Genomic DNA, 14,930 nt, shown 5'->3' on the forward strand with positions numbered 1-14,930 from the left:
AGTCTCACTAATAACCAGTGATAGGTCTATTCGCAAGGACATTGAATATTAGTGACGTTAACATAATGGCTTTTTCCATTGTGTTATAACACCTGGAGCTTACTAAACTTTACAATATAAATAAATACTGTATGACACCCAAGCAACATAGCAATAGTTTCATAAGTAAGAGAACAACTGACAACAGTGCTAATAGGGAAGATCTAGAGAACTAATTGTGAAATATTAACCGTGCACTACTGGCTAAAGCTGGGTATACACTATCCAACTTTTGGGAAGATCAGCCGAAAATTGTATGATCGGCCTGATAACTCTATTGTTTGTACACACGTACGAGCACCGATTATCTGGTCAGATGATTGGATCTTAACATATAAGATAAAATTAGTGCAGATATTGGGCCTGATTCAGACCCGGTCGCTATCTGCGTACGCTCGCTAGATGTGTATGCAAATTTTTCAAGGTGACGCCATGGGAAGCGATCGCTCGTCAAGGCATAAGCACGTCCACCATGTCTTAGCGAGCGCCCACTTTGTGTCTGCGTACGCCCAATCGCACAGGCAGAGCCGCCCACCAGCAACACGTCATCTCCAGGAAGTGTATTAAAACATTGGTACATCAAGCACCATCGGATGTTAACGCAGTGCTTGAGGTAGCTTTACCCTACCGTAAGCATTGCGAGGAAATCAGTGTAAAAAAATGGCAAGTGCCGTGTACTATGACGCTGCCTGTTAATTATGCACGCCTCTAAAACGGCGTTGAAACACCCGGGCACGCCTGCGTTCGCATCTCCAACCCCCCGTTATTAGTGTCCTGCCCCTGTTACCACCCACAAACGGCCTCTCCTGTCACTCATTACCCTGAGCTGCCTTTGCTGGGTGAGCGAGCGGTATGCGATCGCAGTGAGTAGTTCCCGCAAGCGCAAAACAAAGCATGCGCATGCGTGTACGCAGAACATCGGGCCGCTTGCGAGCGCACGCATATAGCGAATGGGTTTGAATCAGGCCCATTGTGCAGAATTTGTATTGTGTATGGTCTGACGGCGGCTGACATTTTTTGTCGACTACGAAGACAGATAATCTGTGCAGTGTACAGGGACACTATATTCCCATCAGATCACTAGGACAGATAATAGTGAGGATCTGAAAGAACAATTGTATAGCGTGTATGCACAATATCTGATGTTCTCTGAAATCGAGAGTAGATAGAATCGTAAGTGAAACTTTAAAGGTACGTCCTCAGATTTAAGATTTCCGATGGTACGACCCAGCGAGCGATGTAACTATACGTTGCACGCGCCGTACACTCTACACGTTCCGCCATAAGATGGTACAATGTATTGTTACATACTGCTTGTACCTACACTGCGTCACCCATTGCATCATCCACGGTACAGTATATCGTTCCAATACGCTCAAGAATATATATCCGACAATATATTGCATGGTGTGTACCAGGCTTTAGACCTGCAGTCAAAATATTTAGCACTAAAAAATAAATGACATAATTGCCAAAGAATGCTGTAGTTTGTTACAAAATAAGTACAGTATTAGCACAGTTTAGTAATTACGATTTACTGTGATTCCAAGAAAGGTTTTCAAGGCTTTTTGCCTTCAATGGTGCATTTGAGAAGTAATACGCCTACAGAATGAATAATGGGTCATTCTCTGTTCTCCTTTATCTGCAGTGTACAAATATATTGGAAGGGTTTCCAAACCTGTTGTTCTAAGCTGTGTAGTACAAAAGTCTGGGCTTTTCTTGTTAACACTTTGGCTTGGTTTTTTCCTGTACTGATCTTTTGGCTCATTCACTCAAGAAAGAGAGGCTTGTGAAGCAAGAGGACTTCTAACATAAGCTGAAGGTCACAGGTTTGTTTTCATGACAAGTAAAAGTAAGGCCTTTCTGGGATGGGAGCCAACCACCTACCACAAAGAATCACATATCTCAGAGATGTTCTTCCCTACTGTAATTGTGATTCTTTTCTATAAGCCTGTAATTGTAGTGAAAATGTACTTTGAAGGAATTGCTTTATGTGATAATTCTGTTCTAGCTTCACAATGTTGCATTTGTTGTCAGCCAAAATTAAACTAAAAGTATGAAGTATGGTTCTATAAGCTACCCACCATCAGTCCCACTGGCAGTCTCTTTCTCAGAAACACAGTGTTAATTAACAAAGGCATTTGAATTTTCAGTGGATCATACCGATATAATGCATTCTGCTAATCCCCCATTACTTTGGACATTACGGGGTATATTTTCTACAGTGCAAGTTTTTAGAAGTGGAGATATTGCCCCAAGGAAACAATTAGATTCTACTTAACATTTATCTAGCAGCCTCTGGAAGATAATAACGAGAATCTGATTGGTTGCTATGGGCAACATCTCCATTTCTAAAAACCTGCACTTTAGTAAATACTGTATACCCCTAAACGTGCCAAAGGTATTACTCCTTGTACCTTGCACATTTTGGCAGTTTATTAAACAGCAGTGACTGCTATTCTCAGGGATGCTGAGAGGTGGGAGGCAACAAGCAAACAGGACCGGGCCTATACGCAGGCTAGGGCCTGTCATGGAGGCATAGCCACACCCCAAAATTGTTGTGGGCAGGTCCTTTCAATTGGCATAAGATCTACATATTCACTATGGGTGTGACCAGGCCCCCACCAGTCACACCCACTTAAATAATGGGGCCCAATATTTTTCTTGGTGCATCTGGCTACTATACTGTGGCACTAAGGCTTGTTCAGCCGTTTCACAACATACCAGGGCTACCAGAATAGAGATCCTAGCATTTAGCTGGAATCATTTTATTGTTCTGCCCTTACCTGTACCAGGGTTGGAGGGCAGATAGACTATTATAAAAGCCCTGCAACTAGCCATCCAATTAGTACTGCTTTACTATTCATGTTGAGTCAGTCAACAACCTCATGTATTTGTATTGTGATACAGCTCAAAGAGTCCAAACATAGTTACTGCTCCAAACTCCAACTACACAGTGGATTCAACAGAAAATAACTTTGCTTCACAACTGTTCACCAACCAGGGACTTGTACAACGTTTCAGGGTCACTGATCTGAGCTTCTTTTTGCAAATATCAATAACTGGTGTAAATAGTACATGATCACTGAGCATGGCATCATGAGATTTAATGATACATATTTATTTGAAACAATGGGGCCATGGTGTGTCTGATGGATCTCTCTTTTGCTAGTACTAAAATATCAGTATAAACTTAATCTAATAGTTGCTTACATGACAGCTATTTTAGATCCAGTTCACAAATTACCTGTTTGCAATCAAATACAGGCTAGATCAGCACTCTTTTGCCCACACTAGTGCTGGGTACACACTATGTGTCGTTCAATCAGCCGACAAAAGACATATTTTGCATCTGTAGTCTGTACATATGTCTGCGAAAGACGTCATTCACAGACATATCACATCGGCCCTGCAGCACAGCCGATGCCGATATATCTTGCAGTTATATTGGTGCATCTAGCTGTGTGTACTGGCGACCATTTGACCGCCCATACACTTGCTGCAAGGACCGCCGACACTGACATCTCAGCTGGTTGGCCAAATTTAAATGCCCGTCCAGTTGTGATGTCAGGCCAGACATATCAAGTGGCAGAGTGGTAAGTGTGTATTGGTTTACCAATCGGCTGCTCGGTCGGCGGATCCGCAGGTCGGCAGACAGGTCGCCCAGGTGTGTAGCTAGCCTAAGACTCTAATAGATTATACTTACTTTCACATCCAAGTGTATGAATAATATATACTGTATATTCACAATGTAGATCTGCTTATAAGTAAAACAAATTCCCTAGATCAATTTCAAAGCAATTTAATGGCACTGTACCTGTACAAGAAAATGAGCCCCATTCTGAAGAAAGGCATAGTTTCTGATTGGTAGTTTTACTGTAATAAGTGTATTTGATTCTGCAAAAATAACACTGTTCTTTGATGAAACGTTGAGAACTCCATCTTTTGCTCTCATAGGATCCACAAGACCAGCTGGGATATACATTGCATTATAAATCAATTTCACATCTCCTTTGGTTCCACGTTGCCTCACAAAACTCAAGGTCAAACTCCGCCCTTCAGGACTACTCTCAATTCTCTGCTCTTCGATAGCATTCAACTGAATCAAACCATATACATCATCACTGTCTTGAATGTAGAACACAAGCTGCAACATAAAAAACAGATGGTCAGAGCAATTAAGATATACTGCATGTGCTTCAAAAAATTTTTAATAGAATTTAATTCCATCTTAAGTTACTTTCTAATATCCTACTAACTCAAATACAAATGTGGAACCATATTTCAGGTGGTATAAAAACAAGAGAACTATATTAAACTGTAATTAGCTTTACAACTTTTCAGAGACATTAGCCAAATAATTTGTTATACATCAATAATAAATTAAATTGAAAAGTAAAAGTTGTTTTATTTTAACAATGACTTGGGCACCGTGGCTGGAGCCTGGACACATTATGCAATTGTAACAGTAGTGAAATATTTAACAGTGTTTTCTGTGTATTTAGAGCAGCATACATTTTAGCGTAGATAAGCAACTCAAGGTTGCCGTTCCCCCAGTGGCATTCATATTATTGTTTAGAGTAGGAGTATTAGAGATAATAATAATAATTATTAAGTAGTGAATTTCTGTATGATTACTGATTGGTCCTCTTTTGCTGGGATGCGGCTAACATACCGCCGTCCGGGATGCCACCCGTCGGAATCCCGAAGCTGGAAACTCGACGTGGGGCTAAAGATAGGAGTCTAAATTCCGATGCTTCTCCTTTGCCCTACGTCGAAATCCAGAACGAAGGTAAGTCGGGGCTTTGTAGCTGTTAGCTGCAGAGGGGAGGGTTAGCTTTAAGTACCCCCGGGGGGACTTAGGGTTAGGCACCCCCCCGGGGAGGGTTAGGCTAGGGGTAAGGGGGGTTAAGGTTAGGCACCACTGTGGGGTGGTTAGAGTTGGCCCCCCCCCCACCCCACCTGGGGAGGGTTAGGTTTAGGGTGCGGGAAGGGGAAGTTGGGTTTAGGCACCCACAGTGGGGATTTAGGATTAGGCACCACTGGTAGGAGGTTAGGATTAGGCACCCCTAAGGGAGGCATTACATACAGATTCCATTTTGCTATGCGGTGATATGTGACATGCATATCGGGGCAAAAAGATCATTTGTATGGTGAACTTGTATGGTGGGACATCTTCAGTGTGTTCATACTAGACAACTGTTCCTCGGTCTAGAGGAGATATCGCGCTGTGATGGGAGCTTCCCTGGCCCACATACTGCTGGTTACAATTGCTGCATACTTTTATACCCGAAGCTAAGTACATCATTTATTATATAATTTTCTGGTTTCCATAGATTTTACTGTAGTGCAGTTTAGTAACCTGACACATACAGAACCTTGCAATGTCCTCATTAATAAACAATATTGTAAAACAGTTGCTATAATAGCACTTTAATCCGTGACTCATGCTGTATGAATTAAGTGGTTTTCTTAAAAAAAATTGTATAAACAGACAACTCCCCGATTTAGAAAACAGTATAGAGAGTATTGCTATCAACATAAGACACTGTAAAACAAGGGTTGCCAACATTGAGGCTGCCAGACCAGCATAGCGGGAAGGCATGGCATGGGGGCGTGGCCTGGGAAATTACCCTGCATTAGGGGGCGGAGTAATCCATCCTTGTGGCCCTGTCCCCGCTACACAATACTGATATTACGAGACTGTGAAGCAGGGGGCGGGGCCATTATGACGCGATTCAGCGCAAATCGCATCATCTGTCTCCTTGCTGCAGGTGTGTGTGTGGGGGGTCATGGAGTAGATGGCCGGCCGGAAGACTTGCCTGCTTTTCCGGGAGAGTAGGCAAGTATGTGTTAAATAATTCCAAATGTTAATGAATTCAGTATTTTAATTTTAATATGAATAAACATTCCTATGCCACATCTACGCTCTCTAACATACAATGCAAGCACCGACTGACCTCGGCTGGAGAGCCAACCTCTGCCCCGCCTTTCACAGTATTTGCCAAGATCCGTATGAGATACGCCTCAGCCTCTTCCGGCACATCATCTGCTAAAACTGTGAAGGGAACTGTTGCCATCATCTGTCCCTGGGATAACTGGAGCACTCCAGAGTCTGGCGAGATGTCATCAGTCACCAGGAAGCGATCAGTGCTGTTGCGGGTAATGACCCAGTTTACTGACACATTTCCGTGTGTTCCTCCATTTCTCACTACTGTTATCCCTTCATATCTATTCCAGAAAAAAAACATTTCAATGTTATAATTTGTAATTTGGATTTTAACAAATGAAATGGAAATTAGAGCTTGTTCATGTAGATGGGCTCCAATGTTTTTTTTTTTACTTAATAACTTTATTGAAAATTATAGCAGTACAAGTCCCGTGAGATTTGAAACACATGAACAAATACAGGTTTACAGCTTACAGTATACCTCAGGGAAGGGAAGGACAAGCAACTCAAAGAGAGAGAGGGAAGGGGGAACAAAAGAGCGTAAAAAAGAAATGTATGCAATACACTAACATAAACAATACACCCATATAAGAAAATTAAGAAGAGGGTAATGTGGAAAGAGTGGTGGGCAGGGTGAAATGGGCAGCATAGTAATCGGACCAAAGGCTCCACTTAATCAAGGGAGAAAAGGTGGACATGGAGCATTAAAATCCCAGAGGCTCCATTTCAAAGCTCCGTTGGATATTAGCAATAATTTTAGGCAACAGGGGGATCAGATCATTTCTAATAGTGGGCCAAGGCCACTCTGGTAGCTATAAGAAAGAATATGGCCAATTACATATATGCTATGTGATTGAACCGATGGAGGGACATAATGCAAGAGTGCAATTTCAGGAGGAAGGGGGAGTGATTCTGAGTTAATCTGTGAATCAAGTCAAAAACTTCCACCCAAAGTGGCTGATTTACTGAGCACGACCAAAAGATATGGAGTAGGGAAACCACCATTCCGCTGTTTCTCCAGCAATATTTTGAGGGCGCCAATGTCTTATTAAGAAAAGATCCATAAAATGAGGGGTCATGCTAAACTGTGTGCTGTAAGCAACATCATCATTTCATATTAAATGTTACAGATAATATGATAATTTGACTGTTCTACATTTCTAAACTTACCTGTACTGAGAATGACAAACTGCCTGGAGGCAGCTGGTAATGTAACTTTAGGGGAGAATCTCTCCTCAGATTGTAAAAGCAATCGTTTCCCTGGGTCACTACAATTATACTTTTATCACTACAGGCACCATGTCTTCAAAAAAAAACTCAGTGAACTTTCTAATTCAATTAGAATGGGAGGTATGGGGTATGGGATCCTGGTGGTCGGGAAGCCAGCAGTCACAATACCAACAGCGGTATCCCGACAGTCAGAATCCCGACACCTTGAATTTAATTATGTTAACCCTAACCCTCCAATTTAACCCTAACCATCCCCTCAGCAGCCTAACCCTAATCCTCTCCCCCGCGCAGCCTAACCCCAACCCTCCCCCTAGTGCCTAACCATAAACCTAATCCTCCCCCTAACCCTAATTCTCGATGCCGGCAGTTGGGGACCGGGATTCTGACTGCTGTCTGGATTCTGGCACCGGGATTCTGAGCTCCGGCATCCCGCCTGCCGGGATGTCAACTACATCCCCTAGAAGTCACATAGTCAGTGTTTTTTCAAATGTGATGCATCTAATTTGCTAATGTCTTACAGTGCATGTACTTTAAGACTTAGGGGCGCAGGGGCTGGAGGGGCCTGGGTCACTAATACATCAGGCAGGGAGAAAGAGGAGACTGCAAGCTTTTTTCAGGAAGGCGGGGATCAAACTGATTGCCCCCACCCCCCCTGAATCTGCTCCCTGGCTGAGGGGAGCAAATATGTCCCCCTTCCCAGCACACAGTGGAACCGCGCATAGTACTTTTTAAAAATGTTGGGAGTGGGTGTAGCCACATCACCACAATTTAGCCATGCCCCCGTACCCAGGCTTGTCACAGCTCTTGACAGCCCTGAACACACAGAGGCACAGTAGCAATTGAGATGCATGGTCTCAGAAATGTAATGTTAATGTTTTGAGCGTTCCTGGGCTGTGATTGAAGGGTGGTTATTCAGATGCATGGAAATCCACTGTTTTTTGGGCATGTTATGACAGTGTTCTGGGTGTGTTGCATAACAGGTTGCAAACTCAGATGCCGGAATTGGAGGCCATATACTCTGACAGAGAATCTGCATCTAGCATAGAGCTGGTGCAAATTTCAATGGTGCACACGACGGTCGTGTCTAAAGACACACTAAGCGGGATTATAGCATCTAAAAACACACCAAGTGACATTATTGTATCTAAAGACACAACAAGTGGTATTATTGCATCTAAAGACACACCAAGTGGGATTATTGCATCTAAAAACACACAAAGCAGTATTATTGCGTCTAAAGACATACCAAACAGGATTATTGCATCTAAAGACACACCAAGCAGGATTATTGCATCTAAATACACACCAAGTGGGATTATTGCATCTAAAAACACACAAAGCAGTATTATTGCGTCTAAAGACATACCAAGCAGGATTATTGCATCTAAAGACACACCAAGTGGGATTATTGCATCTAAAAACACACCAAGAGGGATTATTGCATCTAAAGACATACCACGCAGGATTATTGCATCTAAAAACACACAGAGCAGGATTATTGCATCTAAAGACACACCAAGTGGTATTATTGCATCTAAAGACATACCAAGTGGGATTATTGCATCTAAAGACATACCAAGTGGTATTATTGCATCTAAAGACATACCAAGTGGGATTATTGCATCTAAAGACACACCAAGTAGGATTATTGCATCTAAAGACACACCTAGCAGGATTATTGCATCTAAAGACACACCTAGCAGGATTATTGCATCTAAAGACACACCAAGTGGGATTATTGCATCTAAAGACATACCAAGCAGGATTATTGCATCTAAAAACGTCCCCTCTCTGACCATCACCTCCTCTCTTTTAACCTATCCCTCTCTCCTTCCCCTCCACTACCTCCGAAAGCCACCATCACTAAGCGTAACATTGAAGCCGTCGACACTGCTTTCTTTTCTTCCCTACTTGACTCACTTCTCTCCCCTATCCTCTCTTTCTCCTGCGCTGAACAAGCTGCTTCCCTATACAATGCCTCCCTTACTTCTGCTCTTGACTCTGTTGCTCCGGCGATCACTACTCACCCTCGCAAATTCACACCTCAACCCTGGCATTCCAAATGCACCAGATACCTGCAAAAATGTTCACGAACCGCCGAGCGACAGTGGAGAAGATCACGCCCTGTCATCTCCTCCCTGTCCTCAAACCCCCAGCATCTCTTTTCCACCTTCAACTCCCTTCTTTGTCCACCCCCTCCTCGTCTCCCCTCCTTGCTCTCTGCCACTGACTTTGCTACCTATTTCACATCTAAAATTGATTCCATACGTCAGGACATCATATCCAACCAGTCCCCCAGCTCTCCACCTCCTCCTTTCCCGGATCACCCCTCCCCATCCATTTTACAGACTCTGACATCCTTCTCCCCTGTGACTGGAGAGGAAGTTAAGGCCCTTATCCAGTCCCCCCCCCCTTCCACCTCTCCCCTCGACCCTATCCCCTCCCACCTCCTCCACTACCTCTCTCCTTCTGCCTGCTCCCATCTTGCCCACCTCCTTAATCTCTCCCTCTCATCTGGCACTGTTCCTTCTGCATTCAAGCATGCCCGTGTTTCCCCCATTCTTAAAAAACCTAACCTTGATCCTAACATTCTCTCTAACTACTGTCCAATCTCTCTCCTCCCTTTTGCCTCCAAACTCCTTGAACGTATTGTTTACAATCGCCTCACCACATTTCTTTCCTCCCACTCCCTCCTTGACCCTTTTCAGTCTGGCTTCCGTTCTCTCCACTCCACTGAAACTGCCCTCACAAAAGTCAGCAACGACCTCCTTGCTGCCAAATCCAAGGGCCACTACTCACTGCTCATTCTCCTTGATCTCTCTGCTGCTTTTGACACTGTGGACCACCCTCTACTGCTGCATATACTTCACTCCCTTGGTCTACATGACACTGCTCTCTTCTGGCTGTCCTCCTACCTCTCTGACCGTTCCTTCTCTGTTTCCTCTCATGGCGACTCCTCCCCCCCACAGCCTCTTACAGTAGGTGTTCCCCAAGGTTCTGTTCTTGGACCTCTCCTATTCTCTCTCTATACGTCTTCTCTAGGTAAACTCATTAGCTCTTTTGACCTCCATTATCATCTCTATGCTGATGATACTCAGATCTATCTTTCCTCACCTGATCTTTCCCCCTCTATACTGACTCGTATCTCCAACTGTCTCTCTGCTAGCTCTTCCTGGATGTCCCAGCGATTTCTCAAACTTAATATGTCTAAGACTGAGCTGATAGTCTTCCCACCCTCCCACATATCATCATGTCCCACTATTTATTTATTAATAGATGGCATTACTATCTCATCTAGCCCCAAAGTGCATTGTCTTGGAGTCATCCTGGACTCTTCCCTCTCCTTTAAACCACACATTCAGAACCTCTCACAGTCCTGTCGTTTCCATCTCAAGAATATTTCCAAGATCAGACCCTTTCTCACCCAGGATGCTACCAAAACCCTTGTACATTCACTGGTCATGTCCAGACTGGACTACTGTAACCTTCTCCTACCTGGCCTCCCCAAATCCCATCTCTCTCCTCTCCAGTCTGTGCTCAATGCTGCTGCTCGGCTCATCTTCCTCTCCAAACGCTCTACATCTGCTTCCCCTCTTTTGCAAGCCCTCCACTGGCTCCCATTCCCTTTCAGAACCCAATTCAAGGCTCTTACACTCACTTACAAAGCCCTCACCCATTCCTCTCCCATTTACATCTCTGATCTCATCTCCCTTCACTCTTCTATCCGCCCTCTTCGTTCACTTAATACACGCCGCCTTTCATGCCAATTGATTACTTCCTCCCACTCCCGCCTCCAAGACTTTGCCCGTGCTGCTCCTCACCTTTGGAACTCCCTCCCTCTCCCTATCAGACTCTGCACCTCTCTACCATCTTTCAAACGAGCTCTTAAGACCCACTACTTCATTAAAGCCTTCCAGCTCTCATCCTAACTTGCTGCTACATCTTCCTTTCTCCCGGCCCACCCCATTCTGTGTCACTCCTGTTTGTCTTCCCCTCCCTTAAAGAATGTAAGCTCTTTCGAGCAGGGCCCTCTACCCTCTTGTGCTTCTCCCTACTGTAATTTAATTTATCTCTTACTAGCCACTAGGGCAACCAACACTTGGCTGCTTATGCGGGCGTTAATGTCACTAATATAGCAATGTTTATCCATGTCCTGTATTGTATTGTATTGTAAGTCAATGGTTACTTTTTTGTCTATGTACTTTGTAAGGTGCTGCGGAACACTTGTGGCGCCATATAAATAAATGATAATAATAATAATAATAATAATAATAATAATTATTGCATCTAAAAACACACAAAGCAGTATTATTGCATCTAAAGACATACCAAGTGGTATTACTGCATCTAAAGACATACCAAGCAGGATTATTGAATCTAAAAACACACCAAGTGGGATTATTGCATCTAAAAACACACAGAGCAGTATTATTGCATCTAAAGACATACCAAGTGGTATTATTGCATCTAAAGACATACCAAGTGGGATTATTGCATCTAAAGACACACCAAGCAAGATTATTGCATCTAAAGACACACCAAGCAGGATTATTGCATCTAAAGACACACCTAGCAGGATTATTGCATCTAAAGACACACCAAGTGGGATTATTGCATCTAAAGACACACCAAGCAGGATTATTATACACAATGCCCACAGTAGTGCCCCTTATACAATGCCTCCAGAAGTGCCCCTTATGCAGTGCCCCAGTAGTGCCCCTTATACAATGTCCCCGGTAATGCCCCTTATATAGTACTCCAGTAGTGCCCTTTATGCAGTGCCCCCAGTAGTGCCCTTTATGCAGTGCCCCCGTAATGTCCCTAGTAGTGCCCCTTATGCTGTTCCCCCAGTAATCAATGCCCTTTATTCAATGTCCCCAGTAGTAGTGCCCATTATGCAATGCTCCCTGTAGTTGTGCCCATTATGCAGTTCCCTCTGTAGTTGTGCCCATTATGCAATGCCCCCTGTATTTAAGCGGTTTAAGAGGGGAGTGGGCCCATGGTCAGACTCTGTGCAGGCCTTCTCCTCTCTGCAGAGCAGAAGACTCTGCATTGTGCTATGATCCCGGAAACTCTCTACTGCGGATGCGCAAATCTCCGGGAAAGTGGCTGCCGCATCATTTTCCCGGTGGTTTCTGCTATTACTGCAGCACCAATGCTAGACTTCGGAGAGTTACTATAAGTATTGAACATCAGTGAGGGTGTGGGCCCCCTTAGGCCCAGGGACCCATGTGCACTGCACACCGTGCACCCATTATATATACTGTTCACCACTGGGAGCAAGTTCAGTTACTAATGATTACATTTGCAGCTGTGGACATACAAACAGTGCGCGGGAGAGGCTTCCACATGCAGATGCATGGTATATATGGGCGGATTCTCACATTAGCATAAGGAAGTGAGTAGCCTACCTCCAAGCAGCAGCAGTATGAAAAAGCTCCCGCAGATGGGTGACTCATAGTGTTACTATACAATATTGTGAGTTTTAGGCAGATGTTAAAAAAATTCTGCAAAGTAAGAATGTTTTAATAAATAGAAGTGTTTATAGTTTATTTTTTATCAATTAACAAAATGCAAAGTGAATGAACAGAAGAGAAATCTAAATCCAAACAATATTTGGTGTGACCACCCTTTGCCTTCAACACAGCATCAATTCTTCTAGGTACACTTGCACAAAGTCAGGGATTTTGTAGGATTATAATCAGGTATATGATTAACCAATCATACCAAACAGGTGATAATGATCATCATTTTCATATGTAGGTTGAAACACAGGCATTAACTGAAACAGCTGTGTAGGAGGCTTAAAACTGGGTGAGGAACAGCCAAACTCTGCTACAAAGGTGAGGTGGTTTCATGTCACAGGTCATACACCATGGCAAGACTGAGCAAAGCAACAAGACACAAGGTAGTTATATTGCATCTGCAAGGTCTCTCCCAGGAAAAGGTTTCAAAGCAGACTGGGGTTTCAAGATGAGCTGTTCAAGCTCTTTTGAAGAAGCACAAAAAATGGCCAACTTTGAAGACCGTAGATTCAGTGGTTGGCCAAGGAAACTTAGTGCATCAGATGAAAGACACATCATGCTTACTTCCCTTCGAAATCGGAGGCTGTCCAGCAGTGCCATAAGCTCAGAACTGGCAGAAACCAGTGGGACCCAGGTACACCCATCTACTGTTCCATGAAGATCACTTGGCCAGAAGTGATCTTCATGGAAGAATTGCGATCAAAAAGCCATATCTTTGACGTGGAAACAAGGCCAAGTGACTCAACTATGCACGAAAACATAGGAACTGGGGCACAGAAAAATGGCAGCAGGTGCTCTGGACTGATGAGTCAAAATTTTAAACATTTGGCTGTAACAGAAGGCAGTTAGATCGCTGAAGGGCTGGAGAGTGGTATAATAAATGAATGTCTGCAGGCAACAGTGAAGCATGGTGAAGCATGGTGGAGGTTCCTTTCAAGTTTGGGGCTGCATTTCAGCAAATGGAGATGGGGATTTGGTCAGGATTAATGGTGTCCTCAATGCTGAGAAATACAGGCAGGCACTTATCCATCATGAAATACCATAATAGAGGCGTCTGATTGGCTCCAAATTTAGGACAACGACCCCAAACATATAGCCAATGTCATTAAGAACTATCTTCGGTGTAAAGAAGGAACAAGGAGTCCTGGAAGTGATGGTATGGCCCTTACAAAGCCCTTATCTCAACATCATTGAGGCTGTCTCGGATTACAAAGAGACAGAAAGATTTGAGCAAGCCTACATCCACAGAAGATCTGTGGTTGATTCTCCAAGATGTTTGGAACAACCTCCCTGCCGAGTTCCTCCAAAAACTGTGTGCAAGTGTACCTAGAAAAATGTATCCTGTTTTGAAGGCAAAGGGTGGTCACACCAAATATTGATTAAAATTAGATTTCTCTCCTGTTCAGTCACATTGCATTTTGTTAATTGATAAAAATGAATTATTAACACTTCTATTTTTTAAAGAATTCTTACTTTGCAGCATTTTTTCCACACCTGCCTAAAACTTTTGCACAGTACTGTATATCACAGTGTTCTTTGATCTTACATCATGTAGTGTGCGTTTATGTGTGGAATGAATAGTAATTCACAAACCTTACCCTGATACTTTATCTTCATCAATAATGATAGTCTGTGCAAGAATGGCACTGTTAATTGACAAAACTCCATAGGGTTTATCATTAGGTTCAATGATAACATGGACAATATTCGGATGTTGCAAAACAGCATCACCTTGTAGTGTATCTTCCAGCAATAAAATCTGAAAGGACTCCGCTATTTCTGGGATTGCATCGTCAATGATTTTAAACTTCAGAGCAATCTCCTGTACTTTTGGAGGAAAGACAATAGTATTATTTGGCTGAAGGTCTAAGAAATCACTAATTAGCTGAGCACTGGATGTTGAGTTCCCAGTTACAATTCTGTATTTGAGCGAGACCACAGAGTCATCGGAACCGACTAATGTGTCAGTAAGTGTCCTTCCTCGGATCACTGGAATGACTATCACATCCTCTGTCTCCGGCACCATGTAAGAGCTCTGACTGAAGCGCACAGGGCTGTCATTTTTCTTAATGTTTATCTGAACAGTACTTCTTGTTGCATTGATCTCTGCACCTCCAAACACATTTGTAAGTGTCAAAGTAAAGTTTTCATCATTTTCAGGTATCTTAAAAGAAAAGAGATAACAA

At 43.3% G+C, this 14,930-nt stretch overlaps 1 protein-coding gene across 1 annotated transcript in view; it reads right to left on the bottom strand.

Annotated features, from left to right (window-relative positions):
* The window catches only part of ADGRV1 (adhesion G protein-coupled receptor V1), a 556,691-nt gene that overhangs the window by 526,662 nt on the left and 15,099 nt on the right, over positions 1 to 14,930 (bottom strand). Inside the window, exons 7-9 of the mRNA XM_088444649.1 lie at positions 14,343 to 14,908; positions 6,000 to 6,270; positions 3,857 to 4,186 (exon numbers count right to left, since the gene is read on the bottom strand). Of these exons, the coding sequence (XP_088300775.1) occupies positions 3,857 to 4,186; positions 6,000 to 6,270; positions 14,343 to 14,908 (1,167 nt within the window). The remainder of the gene's footprint in view (positions 1 to 3,856; positions 4,187 to 5,999; positions 6,271 to 14,342; positions 14,909 to 14,930) is intronic.

The sequence above is a fragment of the Taudactylus pleione genome, unplaced genomic scaffold (genome assembly GCF_031769625.1).
Source record: "Taudactylus pleione unplaced genomic scaffold, aTauple2 ptg000370l, whole genome shotgun sequence".
Classification (NCBI taxonomy): Eukaryota; Metazoa; Chordata; class Amphibia; order Anura; family Myobatrachidae; genus Taudactylus; species Taudactylus pleione.